The sequence below is a fragment of the Arachis hypogaea genome, chromosome 5 (genome assembly GCF_003086295.3).
Source record: "Arachis hypogaea cultivar Tifrunner chromosome 5, arahy.Tifrunner.gnm2.J5K5, whole genome shotgun sequence".
Classification (NCBI taxonomy): Eukaryota; Viridiplantae; Streptophyta; class Magnoliopsida; order Fabales; family Fabaceae; genus Arachis; species Arachis hypogaea.
The window spans coordinates 6,984,917-7,007,920 of NC_092040.1; the positions used below are offsets into that span (position 1 = coordinate 6,984,917).

The 23,004-nt window shown below is 37.4% G+C and overlaps 3 protein-coding genes across 3 annotated transcripts; 1 reads left to right on the forward strand and 2 right to left on the reverse strand.

Annotated features, from left to right (window-relative positions):
• The first annotated feature begins 3,964 nt into the window (after positions 1 to 3,964).
• On the forward strand, positions 3,965 to 5,784 carry LOC112800502 (glucan endo-1,3-beta-glucosidase 12). Its single transcript, XM_025842806.3, has 3 exons — positions 3,965 to 4,333; positions 4,408 to 5,496; positions 5,579 to 5,784. Exons 1-3 carry the CDS (start codon positions 4,273 to 4,275, stop codon positions 5,608 to 5,610), a joined length of 1,182 nt encoding a protein of 393 aa, XP_025698591.1. The 5' UTR covers positions 3,965 to 4,272; the 3' UTR covers positions 5,611 to 5,784.
• A 6,500-nt stretch (positions 5,785 to 12,284) lies between these two features.
• On the reverse strand, positions 12,285 to 12,716 carry LOC112803194 (uncharacterized). The gene has a single exon (XM_025846707.1). The coding sequence runs from the start codon at positions 12,714 to 12,716 to the stop codon at positions 12,285 to 12,287; it is 432 nt and encodes a 143-aa protein (XP_025702492.1).
• A 504-nt stretch (positions 12,717 to 13,220) lies between these two features.
• On the reverse strand, positions 13,221 to 13,601 carry LOC140184795 (uncharacterized). Its single transcript, XM_072237970.1, has one exon. The coding sequence runs from the start codon at positions 13,599 to 13,601 to the stop codon at positions 13,221 to 13,223; it is 381 nt and encodes a 126-aa protein (XP_072094071.1).
• Positions 13,602 to 23,004: the final 9,403 nt, after the last annotated feature.

Genomic DNA, 23,004 nt, shown 5'->3' on the forward strand with positions numbered 1-23,004 from the left:
CAGCAGGGGTGTGAATGATCTAGCACAACCTTTGAAATGATCCAAGCACCGACATCCTTCAATGTGTGTATATAAATTCTTGCAGGACAGTTTAAACCGGCTGTCGGATTCGTCTTCTCGGTCGGAGATATTTTAGATTTCCATTTTCCCTCTCTGCTACATGTAATCAATTGATTCTTAATCTCGTTTCCCTTCCTATTTGTGCTCCGAACTCTTGTAGAAAAACCTGCAACCTTGGCGTAGTTCCTGTAAAATTTTTCAGCATCTTTAAGGGTGGTAAAGGTCATTCCAACCTTCGGAATAAACTGGTCATCAACAACAGAGAGAGGCTGCAGAATACACCATGTCAAAAACTATAAATACACCCAACTATTGCAAATATAATACACCCGAACGGCACCAACTCAACTAAAATGAAAATAAAAGTCATAAGTTGTAAACACACATGCTGCAGAATACACCGTCACAAAAAATAAAAAGCACACCCAATCATGTCTGATATAATACACCCGAACGACAACAACAGCTAAAAATAACAGAAAAAGCCATAAATGTAAATACACCCATACTACCGAAACAAATACACCCAAAGAAAGCTCTGATCTACATCCGAGCGTCTGCTATAAATTCCAGATAATCAATCAAAACTAATACATTACATTCAATCCACAGATTTATGTTGACGCGTTAGTCTCACAGTCAATGTTCACGAATTATTCAGCTACACAATGCTATACAAATTACTACAGCAAAATTCAGAGTAAACGTATGTAAATCAAACCTCAGGAACTTCGTTAGATTCAAATTCATAATCCACTTCGCCCTGATTCAGCTGAGAATCTGACGTTGAATCAACCATTATCTTCAAAACGAATCCAAACTTTGATTTCAGTAAACAAAAATCGATAGAAAACGAAGCTGGAGTTAAAAGAGAGAAGAACGAGAAAAAGAAGAACGAGAAGAAGAAGAAGAACGAGGAGAAGAACGAAGAACGAAACAAATCTAGAAATAAGGAGAGAAGAACGAGAAGAAGAAGAAGGAGAAGAAGAACGAAGAAAGGAAACAAATCTTTTAAATTTGGTAGTTATATATAGCGCGTGTATCTGACGTAACCATTGGAGCGTGTTTTAGGTTTTAGGGTTTTAAGTAACTTGTAAAGCATACAAGTGGTTAGCGCTTGTATGCAGAGCTTTTCTGTTAAATTTTTAAAGGATTTTGATTTAGATTTTATGTTAAAGCAATACTATGGCAAACTAACATGAAGGATTGGGCCTTAACTTTTTTGTTTTTTTTTTAAAAAATTGGGCTTTAACTTTTGTTTTAGAAATATGTGGATCTAAATGACTAAATCAAACCAAATTCAATTACGAAAAAGAAAAAAATAAAAGAAGTTTTGAAATGGACAAAACAAAGATTGTTTGTCCCAAAAAAAAATTGTTACTACTTATTATAGATAATTTATTGATTTTGTTAGGTAGATAATGATTTTTGTAAACAATGTGAACAATCAACTTTAAAATTAGTTTAATAAGATAAAAATACATTATATCGGTATGAAAATCACAAGTGGAGAACAAAAGTGAGCGTAAACATAAGTGCATTGTTCACTAAATTCATTGTCTCCTTATATTTTTTCATAATTTATTGGTCAATAATACACATTTAAATAAAAAAAAGAAAGATTAGTTTTTTATTTATGAGACTAAGAGATACCATAAGACAAAAAAAATATTATTCCAAATTCGGAACTACATAAATATTGTTAAAAATATTTTACTCAAATACATCATTTGAGATCAAAACTACATAATGTCTAAACTGAAAATTAATCTTTAACATACTAGACTCTTTTCAAACATTTATTTTTTCTTGTTATTGTTAGTTGAGATTTTTAGAGAGGAAACGTTTACAAGGGTCAAATAAGATTATTAAAACAAGAGATACTGAAATACAAGTACCGAACAAGTTTTTGAATGTCTAATGTGTTTGGATTGTGATTTGTCAGATTAGAATTTAAATAAAAGTGATTTTATAAAATTGATTTTGGATAAAAAAAAGTTTGCGTCAACATGATTTATGTTTGGATATTAAAATTAATTTTGATAAAATAAATATTATTTGAATGGTATTAGTTAAAATCACTTTTAGGTAGATAATTACTAAAAAAGACATGACATTAATTTATAATGTTATTTTTTTTATACATGTTTAATTTTTTTATACTTTTTTTATATGTTTTTATATAGCATATTTTTAGTACTTTTAATATTCTTTTTTTGATACGCTATCATTTATTATTATTATTATTATTATTATTATTATTATTATTATTATTATTATTAATAATTTTTTTGTTTAATTTATTTTACCTAATAAAATCAATAAATTATATTATAAATAATAATAATAAATACAATACACAAAAATTACCATTATAAATATATATATAATGTCAAATAAAAAATTAATAAAAAATATAAATAATAAATAATAGAAAAAAATTCATATAAAGAGAAATAATAAAAATTTTATAAATAATATAATAATATGTATAAAAAATAAAGTTAGTAAAAAAAATAAATATTAAATATTAATGACTAAAAATTAATTAGTACAACACAAAAACTAAAAATAATTACTTTTTATAATTGTGATTTTATGGCTGATTTTACTACCAAAATCACTTCTACATTTTTATAAAGAGAAAAATTAGTCCAAACAAAAAATTAAAACTTTAAAAAATGACTATAACATACTTTTTCCTTTCTAATGTGGTTGCCCCTAGTCTGGTTGATTGACCTATATAGGGTAGAAGACAGGCATATAACAACCTAACAGTTGTATATTGATCAGGGAAGAAGTGAACAACACATTACAAGAATTTGAATTTTCTGCCAGTTATCAATCACGAGACAACCTCCAATAGAAAAAGCAATGATGTCGTTTAGATTGATTGGTGACAATTTAGTCATCAAAACTTAGTAGCAGTACGGTGCGGTAAAGAAAAAAAAAATTCTAATATGATTATCTCACCATTATTATATAAATATTGTTAAATTAAAATTATATTTTTTTATTTTAATAATATTTTTTTATAAAAGTATTTTTTAACAATAAAAAATAATATTTTAATTTTAGTAATATTTTTTAAAATATTATAATTATTGTAACATAGTCATATTAAAATAATTTTTTAAAAAAACCTTAATTTAGTTTACAATGATTATTCACATAAAAATATTGAAAATAATTTAATATATTTTATTAAACTTTTTAATATGATAGATATTTTTTCTTTTGGTTTCCCACGGTATCCCCCAACCCAGCAGGTTAAGGACTAATCCGTCGCGGTACTGAGCTCTAGTTAAGAGTTTGTCGGTACTGAGCTCCAGTTAAGAGTTTGTCGCTGGCCAATGAGATTCGAACCCTCGACACTTACTTAAGCGGACTAGTGAGCTAACCACCAGACCAACCCAACTTGATTTAATATGATAAATATTAATATCTAAATTATCATCTTTTGAATGAAGAAATTTTGGGAACAATGGCCTTATATTATTGTTGTGAGTGAAGAATCATCACTAGCAAACACAATACAACGCCGGTACTTGGGCCATTGGCACTGTGTTTTGTGGGCCTTTTGTAACGTCTTTATTCGTTTGTTGTCCGGTGGAGCCCAGACTGGGGCCTTCTATCGATTCTCGAGTCAAACGTCTCAGTCTCGTGTTTCTGTTTTCTGCCACGTGTCACAAAGCAAAAGCTTCCCGAATCCAAACTACCCTTAAATTAATATAATTTTAAAAAAAATTTAAATATTTTTAAAATATCAGTATTTTAATTATTTTAATAGTTAATTTTAATTAATATATATTATATATATTTTTTATAATTCAAATCAATAATTAAAATAAATAGAATAACAGTATTTTTGATATATTTAAAACTCTTTGTGTAGTTACTTTGTAATGTGTTACAAGTTTAAGCCCAAAAAGGTAATTATAAGGAAGATTAGAGAGGAGAAGGAGGGTGCTGGTTTGAATGGTGTTGGTTGTACTTGTAACATCATGCACAATGCACAGAAGTAAGAGAAAGCTACAAGCTTGAAGCTTTAGAATTTAGAGGCAGATGTAAGCACCGTAGCCAAAATCATGAACCGCACAAGCATATAGCAACACGTTTCTTGGGTGACTTCCCCTGCAATATTATTCAACAAGCTTTATTTATTTATAATAATAACACAGGAATATCAATTAGCAAGCAAGAGAAGAGAAAATGTTGAAGATGTCGGCATGGCTTATTCCTCTTTTCATTCTTTGTTCCTTGGGTCTTACTGGTAAAAAAAACAAGCATAACACTCTCTAGTAAAGTTGTCAACTTTTTTGTTTTACAATGGTGGTTGTGGTGCAGGTGCTGGTCAAGAATCCGTTGAGTTCATAACCCTGTGTCAGACAACTGAAGACATTCTAGAAGCATCTTCATCAACCAATGCTGGTGGTTCTCCTCCCTTGGCTGTTCATGTGAGCCATGGAGACCTCAACGGAGTCTCTAGCAGCATTCTATTGGCTGAAACTTGGCTCAGGTCCAACGTTCTTGCCTATTACCCTGCTTCAAACATCACCACCATTCTTGTCACCAACCATGAACACCAACACAACCAGAACCTGGGTTTGGTTCTTCATTCTCTCAAGAATCTCCATCACTCCTTAAAGAGGTGGGGTTTGGAAAAACACATCAAAGTTTCCTTTGCTTTATTCCCTTTGAACTCTTTCTATAATAACGATGACTTCAAAATGGTGAAACTCAAACCCATTGTAGAGTTCCTCCAAAGTGTGAACTCCACATACTCTCTCATCCATTCACATTACAAAGACTTAACCTTGGTGTCTTCCCACTTGGACTCCATTAAAAAGCTTCGGTTTTTATCATTCAACACCATCAACTTTGTAACCACCAAAATTCCAAATGGGAGAAGAAGGCTTTCTGCCAGCAAAATAGGATCAATTCCTCCATTGCCGGAAATAGCTGAGCCACCATTGGATTTCCCTGTTCCTTACTCTGCTCCTCCGAAGAATGTAGAACAAGGAAAGCCTCTGCCTCCATTGGCTCAAATAGTTTCTTCACCACCTCCATTGCAACAACCACCAGCACCATTCCTTGTTCCGGCACCGGCTAGCCCACCGGAAGGTTTCGATTTGCCACCTTGTAACCCCATTGACAACAATGGCTCCCCTAGCCCCATGACTATACCGGTTCAGAAGCTGTGGTGTGTGGCTAAGCCTCATGTTCCGGAAGATACATTGCAACAGGGTTTGGACTATGCTTGTGGAGAAGGTGGTGCTGATTGTACTGATATCTTGCCTCAGGGGAATTGTTACAGCCCTGACACTCTGGTTGCTCACGCTTCTTTTGCCTTCAATAGTTACTGGCAGAAGCATAAGAGACATGGTGGAACTTGCAGCTTCGGAGGAACTGCTATGTTGATCAATTCTGATCCAAGTAAGCATCCATTCATTTTCAATTTCATCGTAGTTTGAACTTTGTATCATTCATATTAACAAAGAATGATGCTTTCTTGCAGGTTATCTTCAGTGTCGGTTTATTCTGAGCTAGGTGAATGAAGTACTGCATGTGAAGAGAACAAGAGTGATGACTTTCTTTAGCTGCAGTTATGTTTAGAATTTTATGTTGATGGTTAAATTTGGTTTGGCTTTTGATTAACTCTGCCACTACTTAATGGTTTATATAATTATTTATATATATTGTATGAAATTGGTATTTAGAGGATTTAATTTATGTCACTGGAACTACTACTAATTTACTAAGGAGAGAAGATGAGTTGTAGTTATTGCTTATGATTGATGCATATCTTGATGGAATGATAATGATTTCATTTACCCCTAAACATTAAGATATATGCGTGTATAACGAACAAAATAATGGTAACTCCTTAAAAAGAAAAGTTGTTACTCTAGTAAGAGGAGAAAGGAAACATTTTAAAATTGGTATCAACAGAATGCTCCCACAGCACTCGGTAAAACAAAAACAAACTGAACAGGTTATCTTTTAGGCAAAATACTCTCGGTTGGAATTTATTGAATGAAAATGCAAAAGTTACAATAGAATAACCTCTCATTGATTCAATTTGTTATTGCCTCCTAAAATAAATCAATTATTTAAATCAGTTATTTCTCCCTTTCTGTTATTATTTCATCTAGAATAATGATAAGATAAAAGGGTTATTATCTTCCCTTTTTTAGCTGCCTGCACTGCTGACCCAGCATTCTCCTCAGGATATGTAACAATACTCTCCCCTTGAAGTATCACCTTGTTTTCAAAGTGAAAGGAAGGAAAATTGGCCTGGATCTCTCTTGTTGCCTCCCAAGAATTTTCAAATTCAGGGAGGTACTTCCACTTGATCAAAACCTCTAGGTTCCCATCAGCATTCTTTCTAATAGTCAATACATCTTCAAGTTCTGCTTGCAGTACATACTCCTCAGCCTTGGACTTTGCTTTTATTATTATTATTATTATTATTATTATTATTATTATTATTATTATTATTATTATTATTATTATTTTGCTGTTTCTTTTGCTTTAAGTATTAAATTTTTGTTTATTTCAGAGAAGTCATAATAATTCTCTAAATTCCTGTTCCTTATACATCAACATCCCTTGATTCAAATTCAAATATGCACTGTTCATATCATGCATTCAAAAATCACAGAAAATACCACTACATTTAAGTAAATCAGACTATTCTTAAAATTAACTCAATTTCTCATGTAATACATCACTTCTTTTTATTTTCTTTTTAGATTCAAGTTCAGTGAGTGGTACATGAAACATCTTTTCAGCATTAAAGCAATTAAAAAAAACTAGTCCTAGAATTCTAACTAATAAAAGATCATGCAATAAACAAAGCAAAATAGCAGAAAGCCAGAACATAACATAGAAAAAAAGAGGGGAGGAATAAAAATGAAAGGAACTCAACCACCTTAGTTATCCTAGCGGTCGCTTTATTCTTCAGGTTGTGTTCCTTAGTGAAGATGATTCGCCTCCCTTTTGTGCCAGAAAACCAGTAAGCGCAGCATCCAACAACACCAAACTTAAAGGTTTGCTTGTCCTCAAGTAAAGAAGAACTGAAAATAGAAGAGACGAAGATTATTAGGAGAGAAAAATAAAAGGATAAAAGAATAAGAGAGAATCAGGATTGGGAGAGAGAGAGAAAGAAAACTGGGCGGCGCAAGCGACGCGTACGCGTGGGTCGCGCATTCTTCATAATGACGCGTTAGCGTCAGGCACGCGTCCGCGTGCCCTAGATTTTGCGTGATTTGCGCAAAGCCAGCCGCGCACCCGCGCGACTCTCTGTTCACATGGCTTGGGAGCCAATTATTCATACGACGCGTTCGCGTCATGCATGCGCTCGCGTGGATGGCCATATGTGCAATTGTCTTTTAGCATACTTCCTGCCCCAAGCCAGCGCAACTCTCTGCCAATTATTGTTTTTCACACACACATGATTGACGCGTTCGCATCAGTGACGCTTGCGCGCCGTGTGCTCTCCCTTTTTTTTGTTTTTTTTAGCTTGAGGTGTTCGGTTTCTGGAATAACATAGCTGCATGAGTAGAAAATTAGTAAGAACTCAATAAAATAATTGAGAAAACTACTACTACGAAAAATAAAAATAGCTAAGGATACGAAATTATCGGGTTGCCTCCCGACAAGCGCTTATTTATCGTTACTAGCTTGACGGTCAGCTCCTCTAAGGAGGAGGATCATAAGGGCTCAGCTCTTCACCCCTTACTTTGAACTTCTTTCATGTGTCTCCATAACATAGCTCAATATGCTCCAGAGAGAGGATTCTGATTACTGTATAAACCCATGTTGGATTGCTGGTCAACACCACCTTTATTCTCGGGGAGAAACTTTCAGTGGAGATATTTTTGTTTCTCCATCCTCTGGGTACTTTCTTCTTTTTGGGAACCTCCTCCTTGGTAGATGATTCATTCCCAACACCAAACTTAAGTTTGATGTCAGGAGGAATTTTATTGATTGTTACCAAGGGAGGTTTGAGCTGCAAATTCTGCTGTGTATCATCAGGGGGTTTTTGAAGGGTTGGATCAATAAGCTCTGCCTGCATGCACCTCTCTTCTTCACCTGTTGGATGTATATCTTTGAAGACATGAAAGACCAGTTGCTCATTATGCACTCTAGGCACTAATTTACCCACTTCTACATCAATCAGAGCTCTTCCAGTGGCTAGGAATGGTCTTCCTAGAATTATAGAGGCATTCTCATCCTCCCGTGTATCAAGAATCACAAAGTCTGCTGGGAGGAAGAATTTACCCACTTTGACCAGGATATTCTCCACTAATCCATATGCTGGCTTCATAGATTTATCTGCCATCTGCAATGCTATCTTTGTGGGTTGTGTCTCTTGGATTTGCAGCTTCTTCATCACAGATAAGGGCATTAGATTTATGCTTGCCCCCAGATCACATAGTGCTTTCTCAAATGTAGTGCTCCCAATGGTGCATGGAATTTGAAAGCTCCCTGGATCTGGCATCTTTCTTGGCAAGTTATTCTGAATGACAACACTACATTCCTTAGTCAGGACTACTGTCTCATCTCCCTTTAAGCGCTTTTTCTTTGACAACAACTCCTTCATGAATTTGACATAGATAGGCATTTGCTCCAAAACCTCAGCAAAAGAAATATTGATTTGTAACTTTCTGAAAATTTCCAAGAACTTTGAAAACTGCTTGTCCTTGGTCTCCTTTTGAAGTCTCTGAGGATACGACATCTTAGGCTTGTACTCAGGAGCCTTTGGCAGTGTAGGATAAGTGTCAAGAGAGTCTGGGAATGGATTGTCTGCACGCTTTGGAGGGGCGTGCTCCAATTATCCCTTCTTCTCCTCTGGAGCTTCCTTTTCAACTAGCTCTTCATTGGCCTTGGTCTCAGAGCCAGCTACTTTACCACTTCTCAATTGAATAACCTTGCAATCTTCTCCTGGGTTCACCACTGTGTCACCTTGAAATGTACTTGCAGACCTCTCAAGTATTTACTTGCTCAGTTGGCTCAATAGCACCTCTAAATTTCTAATGGAGGCTCTAGTTTCCTGCATAGCTTGTGCTTCTGTACTTGCCACTTGTCCACTTATCACGGAGATAGCCTTGCATTCCTCTCTTGGATTTGGAATTGTGTTACTAGGAAGGCTAGTAGTGGTCCTTTGATCAATTTCATTAACTCTGGTGGCTATTTGACCCATTTGAATCTCTAGGTTCTTGATGGATGCTCTGATTTCCTGTCTAAAACCTGTCAATATTGCTTCCAGATAATTGTTCTGTTGGAAACCGCCCTGAGAATTATTGTTGAAGTTTTGAGGTCTCTGAGGTTGATCCCTCCATCCAAAATTTGGGTGATTCCTCCATTCCTGGTTGTATATCTTAGAATATGGATCATTGTTGGGATTCCTAGGGCCACTCTCCATGTAATTCACCTGTTCAAAAGAGGGTTGAGCATAATTATAATTATCATTTTGCATAAAGTACCTGCCATGTCATAGGAGACTTCCTGTGGTGGATTTTGGGTGTTGATAGCTGATACTTGCATGCCACTCATCTGTTGAATAAGTAGATTTATTTGCTGAGACATCAACTTGTTCTGAGTAAGAAGAGCATTAACAGCATCTACTTCCAACACACCTCTCTTTAAAGGGGTTTCAGAATTCACAGGAGTCCTGTTAGAGGAGTATAAATATTGGTTGCTTGCAACCAATTCAATCAGCTCAATAGTCTCCTCCGGTGTCTTCTTCTTGTGCAATGAACCTCCTGCAGAATTGTCTAAGCACATCTTGGACATTTCATCCAAGCCTTCATAAAAGATATCTAGTTGAGTCCATTTGGAGAACATGTCCGGAGGGCATTGCCTAGTTAGTAGCTTGTATCTCTCCCAAGCTTCATACAAAGTTTCACCATCCTTCTGTCTGAAGGTCTGAACCTCCACCCTAAGCTTAGTCAGCTTCTTTGGTGGGAAAATTTTAGTGAGAAACTCAGTAACCACCTTGTTCCAAGTGTCCAAACTCTCTTTGGGTTGGGAATCTAGCCATAGCTTTGCTCCATCCCTCAGAGCAAACGGAAAGAGCATGAGTTTGTACACATCTGAGTTTACTCCATTTGTCTTCACAGTATCACAAATTTGCAGAAAACTAGAGATAAATTGATTTGGGTCTTCGTGGGGAAGACCGTGATACTGGCAGTTTTGTTGCACTAGAGTGACCAGTTGAGACTTCAACTTAAAGTTGTTCGTAGTAATAGGAGGCACCACAATACTCTTTCCATACAGATCTGCAGTAGGAGCAGAGAAAGAGCCAAGTACTCTCCTTTGTTCATTCCCATTCGGGTTTGCCGCATTGGTATTCTTAGTGTTAGTCGGATCCATAGTGGATTCTACAGCCTTATAAAGTCTTGCTTATTGTAAACGCCGCCTGAAAGTCCTTTCAGGTTCAGGATCAAAGCCTAAGAGATGTTCTTTGTCTCTGTTCCTGCGCATAAACAAACAGAAAACAAGAAAGAATGGGAATCTCTATGTCAGAGTGCAGAGAATTCCTAGTGAGGTAACCTGTGTAAAGAGATAAAAATATTGAATAAAATAAATAGAAGAAAAATAATAAATAGTCAACACCAAACTTAATTTCAGAAATTAAGAAAAATATTGGTGCTATTTATTAAAAAAAATTTCGAAATACTTTTTTTTAAAATAGATTTTTATAAAATTAAAATTAAAATGTCTAATCTAAGCAATCAAACAACTGATAGTTGTTAATCACTATCAATCCCCAGCAACGGCGCCAAAAACTTGGTGCGGTATTTATAACCTACACTACTAACCGGCAAGTGCACCGGGTCGTACCAAATAATACCTTACGTGAGTAAGGGTCGATCCCACGAGGATTGATGGATCAAGCAACAATAGCATTTGATAGGATTATTTAGGCAAGCAGAAAATGGTTTTGAGGTATTCAAAAAGCATTAAACAGTAGTTTAAGAATTTCAAAAAGCAAGCAGCAATTAGTTGGGAATAAAATATTTTGAGAAAACAATTAAGGTTTTAGAGTTATCTATTTTTTTTTCGAATTTATTTTTCTTACTAACTATTTTAATCATGCAAGATTTAATTTCATGGCAAACTATATATGACTAGACCCTAATTCCTTAGGCCTTCCTAGTCTCCTCTAAAATTCATTATTTGCCAATTTCTTGGTCAATTAATTCCAATTAGAGGGTGATGATCAATTTCTAGTTTATATGCCAAAAGAATCCTAATTATCCACAAATAAGGGGAATATATGTCACGTATCCCGTTAAATACAAACAATTAAAAATTCAGTATAATATGTTTTCAAGCTGTTGTTCAAGTAAAGGGCTTTTCCAACTTTTACAAGAACTCAATTAGAACATGGGTCATACTTCCGTTCCACCCATATTCATAAAATAAAGAGCGAAAACAATTATTGAAAGATAAATCTAAACATGGATTAAATTAGAAAGATCAAACGAATAAATCCATACAAATAGACAGAGCTCCTAACCTTAACAATGGAGGATTAGTTGCTCATAGTTCAGAGAAGAAAAATAAGGGTTATGGTAACAATGTCTGTGTACTGTGTCTAAATGTACAAAGTTCCTATTTGTAACTAATCCTAATAAATTATTATCTAATTATCTAAAAAAAATCTCTTTTCCTCAAAGATAAGATTTGAATTTAAATTTGAATTAATTAACAAGTCTTCAGCTGATGGGTGGGGACCACTTGCTTTGTCCATTCTGCAACTTCTAGTCTGTGTGTTCTGGGCTGGAAACTGGTTCAAAAGGCGGCCCAAAGTCCACGTCAGTGATTTATATAAATTCTGCAGATCGCGCACGTCACGCGTACGCGTCAGTCACGCGTACGCGTTGCTGGCCTTCTTCGCAAGTCACGCGGACGCGTCGGTCACGCGAACGCGTCGCTGAGCAAATTTTCAAATCACGCGTACGCATCGCCATGGATACTTCCAGATCACGCGTACGCGTCAGGCACGCGTGCGCGTCGCTCCTCGCAGCCATCTCCTTTGATTCTTGTGCTGCAGAAACTCCATCAAATCCAATTGAATGCTACCTAAAATAAACAATATTGCACAAAATTCAAAATAGCATCCATAGTGGCTAAAATATAATTAATTCTTAATTAAACTCAATAAATTAGGTGCAAATTCACTAGGAAAAGATAGATAAGATGCTCACGCATCAGTAGGGGCACTGAACCTGAGTGCTGGGGTTTACACATTTCTTCAACAAGGAGACATGAAAAACTGGATGCACTCTTGCATTGGGGGGAAGCTTCAGCTTATAAGCAACTTGTCCAATTTTCTCTAGAATTTCATAGAGACCATAGAATCTAGCACTCAGCTTTTGGTTTACTCTCCGGGCCAGTGTCTTCATCCGGTAGGGTTGCAGCTTGAGATATACATGTTCCCCCGGTTCAAAAATCAATTCTCGCCTCTTAAGATCTGCATATATTTTCATTCGGTTCTGCGCCCTTTCTAGCTGGAACCGCAGCTCGTCCAGCATCTGATTGCGTTCCCCCGTTAGAACTCTAACTTCCTCAACCACAGCCTCTCCCCCTCCTCTCAACAACACGGGAGGTTCTCTCCCGTAGAGTGCCTTAAATGGAGTCATTTTGATGGAGCCATGATAATTGGTATTATACCAATATTCAGCCCAACTCAACCAGCGAAGCCACTGCATTGGTTTGGAACCTGTGAAGCATCAAGATAGGTCTCCACGCACTTGTTCACCGCTTTACTTTGACCATCAGTTTGCGGGTGATGGGCCGAACTCATTTTTAGTGCTGTGCCTGCTGCCTTAAAAATTTCAGACCAGCAAGCACTCATGAAGAGTCTATCTCGGTCAGAAACAATGGAACTTGGGAAACCATGAAGTCTCACAACCTCCTTCACGAATAGCTCAGCCACTTCTTTGGCTGTGTATGAGTGAGAAAGAGGGAAAATGTGCATATTTGGTCAATCTATCCACCACCACAAAGATGGTGTCTTTCCCGGCAGCTTTCGGAAGCCCACCAATGAAATCCATGGAAATATCCGACCAGACATTGGTCGAAATTGGAAGTGGTTGCAGCAAGCTGGCCGGTGATAAAGTGGAGTGTTTGTTCCTCTGGCACACCTAATATTGCTTCACATATTCCATGATAGTCCCCTTCATTCCATCCCAAAACAAAACTCCTGATATCCTTTTGTAGGTTCTAAAGAACCCAGAATGCCCTCCTATCTTCGAATCATGGAATTGTTGGAGGAATTTAGGAATCCACTTGGAATGCTTCGAAATGACTAACCGGCCATGGTACAGCAGCCTCCCATTGCGCCATTCATACCCAACTACTATTTCTCTCCCCTGAATCAAGTCTTGGATAATCCCTTGTAGCTTGGGATCTTGCTGGACTTCTTCCTCTATGCCTTCCCAATCTGCCGTGGACACTACCAAAACTGCTGCAAACTGAAATTTCCTTGAGAGTGCATCAACCACTCGGTTATCACTTTCCGCCATGTATTTGATCTCAAAGTTGTACCCGAGCAGCTTAGTTATCCATTTTTGCTGTTCTTCTCCACCAATCCTCTGATCAAGCAAAAATTTGAGGCTTTTTTGATCTGTGTAAACCGTGAATTGCTATCCTAAGAGGTAATGTTCCCACTTTTGGATGGCCAGCACGATGGCCATCAGCTCCCTCTCATAAACGGATTTGGCTTGGGCCCTCTCTGAGAGTTTTTGGCTCATAAATGCTATGGGTCTGCCCTCTTGTAACAGCACCGCCCCAATTCCTTTTCCAGAAGCATCGGTCTTTAAAGTAAATGACTTGGTAAAAGATGGAATGGCTAATACCGGCATGGTCACCATGGCCTTCTTCAATTGTTCAAAGGCTGCCTGCGCGTCACTTCCCCATCAGAAATAATCTTTCTTCAACAGCTGCGTGAGAAGCCAGGCTATGGTCCCATAGTTCTTCACAAACCGGCGGTAGTATCCGGTCAGCCCCAAGAAACCCCGCAACCCTTTTAAATCCTTCGGAATGGGCCAATCTATCATGTCTTATATTTTCTGAGGGTCTGCAGCCACCCCTTCCTTGGAAATCACATGCCCCAAGTAATCAATCTTCTCTTGGGCGAATTTGCACTTCTTCTTGTTGAGGAAGAGTTTATGGCTCCGGAGGACCTTGAATATTTGTCACAAGTGATCCCAATGATCTTCTAAACTGCTACTATAAACAAGAATATCGTCAAAAAACACCAGAATAAATGTCCTCAGGAAAGGCCTCAATACCTGGTTTATGAGTGCCTGAAAAGTGGAAGGGGAGTGGTAAGCCCAAAGGGCATCACCATGAACTCATAATGGCCCTCATGAGTTCGGAATGCTGTCTTGGGAATGTCCTCTTCTCGCATGCGAATCTGGTGGTATCCCGATTTAAGGTCGAGCTTCAAAAACACCCTTGCTTCTCCCACCTCATCCAACAGCTCTTCTATGATCGGAATGGGAAACTTGTCATCCACCGTGATCCGGTTCAAGGCCCTGTAGTCTACGCAAAACCGCCAACCTCCATCCTTCTTCTTGACTAAAATGACTGGACTCGAGAACGGGCTGGTGCTGGGCCTAATTATTCCCGAGCTCAACATCTCCTCTACTATTTTCTCAATCTCGGTCTTCTGGTAATGGGGATAACGGTATGGCCTAATGCGAGGAATTGATGATCCCTCCTTTAAGATTATAGCATGATCTTGTTCTCTCTTGGGAGGTAGTCCCTCCGGTGTGCTAAATAAGTCCCCAAAAGATTGCAGAAATTGCTCAACATCTCCAGAAAAGGGTTCTGCGAGTTAGGTTTTAGTGCTTGCCAGGACAGGGGTGATGACAAAACCTTCTTCTTGATTCTTTAGCGCTTGCAAGGTAGTCTTCTAAGAGACCTTACTTTTGCTTAGTGAAGGATATTCCTGCAAATAGAATTCCTTATCTCCTTGCTTCCAGCTCAACGTTAATTCACTATAATCCCCCCACAAATTTCCCCAAGCTGGCCAGCCATCCTACTCCCAGAATTACCTCTGAACAGTCCAGTTTCATAACAAAAAAACTCTGAATAATTGGAATTCCTTGAATAGTCACCTGCAATTCCTCACAGCCCTCATGTCCCCTTTTTATGGCACCATTCCATACCTCTACTCGAAATTTCCATACTCTTTTCACTGGCAGGGACAGCTGCCTAACCACCTCTGTGGCTATGAAGTTTGCCGACGCTCCAGGTTCTATGAGCACCATCACTTCCTGACCCAAAATCGCCCCTCTCACCTTGAAAATTTTGTGTGTTGTCAATCCCCAAAAACTGTAGGAAGACAACTGCAATTTAACTCCTTTGGGTTCCTCCACTGGCAATTCCGACCTCGCATCCTCCTCCTCGGCTTCGTGGTCTTCTTCTTCTTCTTCAATCAACAAAATCTTGTAGTGTTTCATAGGACAGACATGGGTAGGTCCCCACTTCTCTCCACAGCAGAAACATAAGCCTTTCTGCTGTCGCTCTGCCCACTCCTCATCGGAGAGTCGTCGCGTTCTACTGGCTCTGGTTTCGGAGGATGACGCTGCACCGCCTCCCCCAACTGAGCTCGAGTTAGTGCTAGCTCATGTGATCGAAGGGACTCCATTGGTGTTGGGTTCTGATTCGACTCTCACTTCGCTTCTGGATTCAAGTAAGTTGGGTCGAGTCCAGTTAGGAGTTTTTTGAAATTCCATGCTGATAGATCTAGGTCCTTCCCACCCGCCTCCTTTGGATCTTCCTTCTCCTTTTCTGCCCGTCGGATTCACTCCAAAATCCTGCCAGGCACAGTTTCTCCACTCAATTGCCATCGCTCTATCCATCAACGCCAGCAGATTATCAAAGCTTGCCACATCCAGTTTTGCCTGAATCTCCTTTCTAAGGCTGTTCACAAAAATACACATGAGAGTCTCCGCCCCGAGGTTTAGTTGTGTCCTGGACGTTGCTTCAAAATCTCTCCGGTACTGTGCGACATCTCCGACTTGGCGCACCTCTAACAGCAGAGCCATTAGGTTAAGAGCTGCTCCAGGTTGGAACCTCTTTAAGAGGTCTTGCCTGAACCTCATCCAGGTATGAAAAGGAGTGTGCTCTTCCCACCATTCGAACCAAGTGAGGGCCTCCCCTTCCAAAGCCATTGTTGCAAAATCCAGCCTCTGTGCCAGAACTACTCTAATTACCCTGAAGTAACATTCCATTCTCAACAACGAGCCATTCGGATCCTCCCCCGAGAATCCTGGTAAGTCAAGCTTTCGAATTGGTTTGAATATACTCTGCCCTTTGTCTCCTGCACCGTTCCCTTCTACCCTCTCGTCATCATGCTCGTTCCTTCCACCGTCATTTCCTCCATCGGTGTCGTTTGCACCGGTACCTCCACCTTGGTGCTGTTGAGATAGCAACTCCCTCATTTGTCTTAATATATTTGCTAAGAATGCCTCCAAGGATCGTTGTTGAGCTTCCTGTAACTCCTCAATCCGTTTCTCCACCGCCTCCAACCTTGACTCCATGGCAGCTCGCGTGGACACCATGCACAGAACACCTAGAACCGGTGCTCTGATACCAGTTGTTAAAACTGGTATCAATAGAATGCTCCCACAACACTCGGTAAAACAAAAGTAAACTGAACAGGTTACCCTTTAGGCAAAATACTCTCAGCTGGAATTTATTGAATGGAAATGCAGAAGTTACAATAGAATAGAAAATGATAGCAGAGGAGTTTTGAGAGTCCTCCTCTCTCCTAGCCTAGGCCTCTCCAAATCTTTTCCTGCCTCAATACCTATTCGGTTCCTTCTTTTATTGCCTCACCCTCTCTCTAATCGAAATCCTCACAATCATGCAGTTCCCTGATTCTCCTCTGATTGTTTCAATCAGTTATTGCCTCCTAAAATCATGCAGCCCCTGATTCTCCTCTAACTGATTCAAGCAGTTATTACTTCCTAAAATAAATCAGTTATTCTTCCCTTTCCTTTATTATTTCGTCTAGAATAATGATAAGATAAAAGGATTATTATCTTCCCTTTTTTAGCTGCTCACACTGCTGACTCAGCATTCTCCTCAGGGTATGTAACAAAACACTATAGTAGTGAGATATCAGATAAATAAACTGACTTAAACATTGGAATTGGAGTGTTCTTCTATATAACTTTTATTGGGTGACATTATAGATAAACAAGTTGTCAAAATCCCATTTATCATCAAGGTCAAAAAAATAAAAATACTCCGAACTTAATGAAATAACATGCTTTAGATCTATAATGAGGTTGCTCGCTGTGATTGTCAACCAAATAAGATACTGCACTAATGTAGTAAAAATCATGAAGATCATAGAGTATTTCTTTCTACAAAACTATTTAGTAACAAAAAATTTAGTAAAAAACAAGTAGAGCTTGTCTTATTTGAATTTGGAAAAAACTCAGGAAACATTTTAGACTCTTTCTTTCCTTTTTTTAATTCATTGATCCATTATCGTCTCTAATACTCCTTCTCTTTTATTCTTAGATGTCTTCCATCGTCATAAAAAAAATAAAGATATCTTCCTTCCTTTTCTAATCTAAGATGGTAGGTACTCAATTTTTTTAAGGGTGAGATTGAGAAAAATGTTAATATCATGACACATAATTTTACGGGCAAATGACATGAATAAACAATGAGATGAACAAACTAAATGAGATTCAATTTTACATGAATCTCTTAAATGCAAACATAGTTCATAGATGTTTTATTTGCATATTTATATAAATGGAATTCAATTGATTCAATTTACACTCTCTCGATGTAAATTAAATTCAATTGATTCGAATTAGTATGTGTAGTAGTAAATCGGATTTTTTAGATTCGATTTACTATGAAAAACCATTTTATCGAAGTAGCCCATAAGTAAATCGAATTTATTTGATTCGATTTACTACATATACATGTAGATTGAATCTAGCTAATTCGATTTACTATTTCTGTAGCGTATATATAGGAAATCTAATCAACTTGATTCAATTTACAATTTATACAACTTATTGACATTTCTTGCTTTTAATGAATTTTTAGAAATTATTTTTTTCTCAAAGGCAGTAGGTTATTTTATTTTAAATGAAAGAAAATATTTTGTCCAAAATTCAGGACTACACAAAAGAAAGTGGGATTCTCCCATCCTTCACTTAAACATTAGCGAGGCACAATAAAAAGAATGAAACTAAGAAGAAAGTAAAGTTGGAATCAAGTTGGGGCTTCAGTGAATAAGTTTACAAGTTTCTGATTTTGTTTGGTAGCAATTGCCAGAAGTTCTTCAGGATTCATAGATTGGCGTCCGAACACCCTCCTACACCTTTCTTTCCATATATGCCAGGTAATAATCAAAGCAAAATGGGGCTGAGTTCTTACTCACAGATCGGTAACCCGGGGCAACAATTTAGAGTCTCCACCAATCAAAAATGGAGATGCAGTTTGGATTTGGGGTCAGGTGCGCTATTGGACTCTTGCTCCAAGTTTCTGAAGCATCTGGACAGTGGAAGATGCAATGTAACAAGGATTCTGGTTCAGCATTACAAATGGGACAAGTTGGTGAAGTACTTAGGAATCGCTGATTTATGAGTTGCATGACGGGAAGTTTTCCATGGAGGGACTTCCACCCGAATACCTAAATCTTGTGTGGGGTTGTCAGACTCCAAAGAAAATTCTAGATTTTTGGTTGTTGCATGATATTTGGACAAATACTCTCTCCCATGATCAGATTGCAGGGATTTAATCTTGAGACCTGTGTGGTTCTCCATTTGATTTTTAAATTGCATGAATGCCTATAAAACTTGGGATTTTGTTTGAAATAGAAAGATTGAAGTAAATCTAGTAAATACATCCACAAAAGAAACATAATATCGAAAACCATGATAAGATAACATGGGTGTTGGACCCAAACATCAGTATAAATCATTTCTAAAGGTGCATAAAATTGAAAAGAATAAGATTGAAATGGAAGAGCATGCATCTTTGCCATGCAATAGTATTCACAAACTTTATTGTTCGTTGTATTATTATTAGAAATAGGAAGATTACATTTAGAAATGACATTCTTGATTACATTAGATGAAGCATGGCCTAATCTATCATGCCAAAGAGAAAATGAGAGACAATTAGCACTGAAATTTCTAGGAACAAATTGAGAACTACATTGATTATCTCTAGGAAAATAAACTTGTTGGTTTGAGACAGATTCATTAGAAGTAGATGAAGTAATAACAATTCTTTGAAATTCACATATCCCTTCTTAGGTATGCCCTGGAGGAGTATCTTCTGAGTTTCCTGTGATTTAACACAACAAAAAGTGGGATAAAATTCAAAGAAACAGTGGTTATCTTCTGCAAATTTCTGAACACTAATTAAGTTCTGCGACATATCAAGGGCATGAATAATATTTCTTAGAAAAAGTTGTCGATTTGTATCTAAAGAAATGAGATAAGTGTGTCCAGTGTGTGCAATGTGAGTACCTGTTCCATTACCTAACAAAATTTGGTCAGAACCATTAAATTCAGATGTTGTTAAGAGATTTAATTGATCGGGGGTGATATGATGAGATGTACCAGTATCTGGAAACTAGAAATTATTTGAAAAATTTGTAGTAGTAGAAAGATAAGCTCTTGGATTGTGGTGTGATGCAGGTGGAGGAATTGGTGGGCCTGATGTTGAACTCAAAGAAGATGAAGATGCTCGATAATTTTGATTGTAACGATGGAAACAGGTCAAGGCAGAATGGGACATTCTACCACATACTTGACATTGAACTCTTGAAGAGTATGAAGATTGAAATCTGCCACCTCTACTAAATCCACGTCCTTGTCCACGACCTTTTTTTGCCAGAAAAACCTTTACCATTGCCTCTAGAATAACCAAAATTGATTTGAGTGAAATTAGATTGGATAAGAGTATTCTCGGTCTTTCTAAACCTTTCTATCATATCCTCATGTCCCAGAAGTAAAGATTTCACTTCTGGAAGAGTAATGGAATCAGCCTTAGTCATAACAAAAGATAAAAACAAGGCATAATCTTCATTTAGTCCTTGTGTAATTGCAGCAATGTGATCATCAGAAGAAACACTAAATCCAAGAGAAGCAAGAGAATGTACAATTTGTTGAATTCTTTTTAGATATTCTGAAGCTATTATTCCTCCTTTCTTAATTGATAGCAATTGTGCTCAAAGTTGAGTGATTTGAATCTTGGAGGTTTTTGCAAAATGATCATGAATCTGTTCCCATACCTGTATACAAAGATATAATCTAGCATTTTATTTTTAAAAGAAAGATCCATAGACGTGAGAAGCCAAGTCATGAGGTAGTGGTCATGAGCCTTCCATTCCTTGTATTGTGAAGATTCTGTTCCTGCTATTTTTTCTGCATCAGTGGAGAATTTTGGAGGAATCTTCTCTTTGATTAGATGATCTTCGAGACTGTTGGAACCAATCGTGTGAAGATCAAGTTGCTCCCATGTTTTGAAGGTAGATTTATCAAGTTTATCAAGAATTGTTTGAGGAAAAAAATATTTCGCATTGGATAAAGTGATAAAAATTGGAACTATTTCTCCCATGGATCTTAATAGGCTCTAGATACCATGAGAAAAAGTAAAGGAAGATCTGAAGTTCTATTCTTGATAAATCAAAAATCTGTGTGTGTGTTTGTATTGAATGAATGATCATGAAAACTAAAAACCCTTTAAAAAACAAGCTCAATCGGTATTTATACAAGTGGGAAAATTATGCTACTAGGCTAGCTTATGTAATTGCCTGCTGTTTTGTTAACTGATTCAGCGGCTAAATTGGAATCTTAGTCAATCTTGATTATTGACTTGGTCTTCTCTCTATCACTGTACTTCTTCAAAAGAGACCGGACGTTGTAACCTACGGTTCATGCTAGCTGTAACCTTAAGCTCAAAGTCTAAGAAAAAAGGCTCAGGATCCGCCTGATTGGTGAAAGTAAAGATGCCCTTGAAATACTCATCTGCCACCCCTGCGATGGCTGCATTAGAAATAGCCACTCTCCAATCTCAGCCTTGAGTCTCCAAATCTTGTTCATCCTAGATCTAGCCTTAATTTTTCATGGAAGAAGCTAGTGTTTTTGCCTCCTTCTTTTAGCCATTTAATTCTAGATTTATCCTTCTAATAGAGCTCTTCATTCAAGTAGGCCCTCTCTAATTTTTGCTCAAGTTTCATGATTTTAGGTCCTCCCATTAAACCTGATGTCTTCATTTCTTCTAGCTGCACTGTAATTTCATCAATCTGTTTTGTCTGCCATATGACCAGTCGATGTCGAACGAGTTTAAGCTTTTGAGCTAGTCAAAACATGGGGGAACCTTTAATTTCTGTGTTCCAAACCTCACTAATAAAAATTTGGATTGAATCCTCCTCACACCATCGGGTCTGGAGTTTAAATGTTCTTTTTGAACATTCAGTTTGTGGATTAGTGTCAAAAAAGAAAGGAGCAGGGTCTGAATCTGTCTCAGACAATCTAAGAGCTGCTGGATTAGCGAACAGTTGCAGCTATGTTTCTCCTACTAAGATTCTATCCAATCATTCTTGAATCAATTCTCCTGCTCTCCGCCTATTACTCCAAGTGAAAGGTCTATCAATAATTACTAAGTCAAATAAAGCATTATCACCAATAAAATAATTAACATATGCTATAGAAGAATGTGATTTAAGACTATCTCCACTTTTTTCACTTTGATCAACAATAGCATTAAAGTCTCCCAAAATACATGAGTTACCTTGTTGCTGCTGTAAGATTGCTGACATCTCTTGAAATTGTGTTGAACATATCTGTTCATGATTGCTAAAATGTACACCAACGAGATTCGATTCCACATTAACGGATGTGTCTTTCACCAAAGTCACGATGAAAAAATATGAACTATCAATTATTTGCATTACCACATTGTCCCTCCAAGCTAGTGTCAAGCCTCCGGCAATACCCACTGGATCAATAATCTTCTAATTTATAAAATTACATGACCTCAACTTCATTTTCACTTGTCGATATTATTTTTTAGTTTCGCATAGAAAAACCATCTCAGGGGAGTGGGATTGTGACATCTCTTTCAGATTGTGGATTGTCAGGGGTCTCCCCAAACCCCGACAATTTCACGTAATGAGCTTCATATCTCTTCGGGTGCCGTTGAACGGCTAGCACCCTCCACCCTCGTTTCAGCAATCATATCATCAACCATATAGATCTTCTTAGTCTCATTTTTATTTTTCTTCCCTTGATTTATTCTTTTTATTCCTCTGAACAGCTTACTTGAATCAGTCCCTTGTCTAGCAAGTTATTTCCACTTAGATTCCCTGCTGGTCACTCCTTTATTTGGTAAGTTCTGTGGGGCAGATCCATTAGTGTTCATAGTACCAGTAATATCTTGTAGGACGAATGCATCACTAGTCTTTTCAATTGACTGCCAAATCACTTTCAAAAAATTATTATCTTCCTTATTACCTCCAGATGTCTCCATATAGTTATTTTTCGTCCCTTTGACACTCAAGATGGAAAAATTATCAATCAAACAGTTTGGAATTGGCTTTTTTCTCGATTGGAGAGTGATTGAGGTTTAGTTATTAAAGCTGGAGTTATCACCAATTCCTCCACATTCGATCCTCTTACCCACTTGATCTGCTTTGACCCACTCGCCAATACGATCGTGTTTAATAGCGCCCCTTGATGAATCCTCCATGAATTTAGAACAGTGTTTGGAATCATGTCCTAAATGAGCACAGTAGGTACAGAAAATTCCAATCCTCTCGTATTGCAATCCAATTTCCAGCACCTTACCATTCAATTCAGCCATACGAATGCTGTCTTTCACTCTTTTATCACCATCTAGCCAGACTTTGGTGTTGAGAATTTGATATTTTCT

What these genes read in the sequence shown, in the direction of transcription:
- LOC112800502 (XM_025842806.3), top strand. Translation starts at nt 4,273, where the DNA reads ATGTTGAAGATGTCGGCATGGCTTATTCCTCTTTTCATTCTTTGTTCC. An exon ending in TTGTTCCTTGGGTCTTACTG is followed by an intron (nt 4,334 to 4,407) that starts GTAAAAAAAACA and finishes GTTGTGGTGCAG; the next exon opens with GTGCTGGTCAAGAATCCGTT. An exon ending in GTTGATCAATTCTGATCCAA is followed by an intron (nt 5,497 to 5,578) that starts GTAAGCATCCAT and finishes GCTTTCTTGCAG; the next exon opens with GTTATCTTCAGTGTCGGTTT.
- LOC112803194 (XM_025846707.1), bottom strand. Translation starts at nt 12,716, where the DNA reads ATGACTCCATTTAAGGCACTCTACGGGAGAGAACCTCCCGTGTTGTTG.
- LOC140184795 (XM_072237970.1), bottom strand. Translation starts at nt 13,601, where the DNA reads ATGGCGGAAAGTGATAACCGAGTGGTTGATGCACTCTCAAGGAAATTT.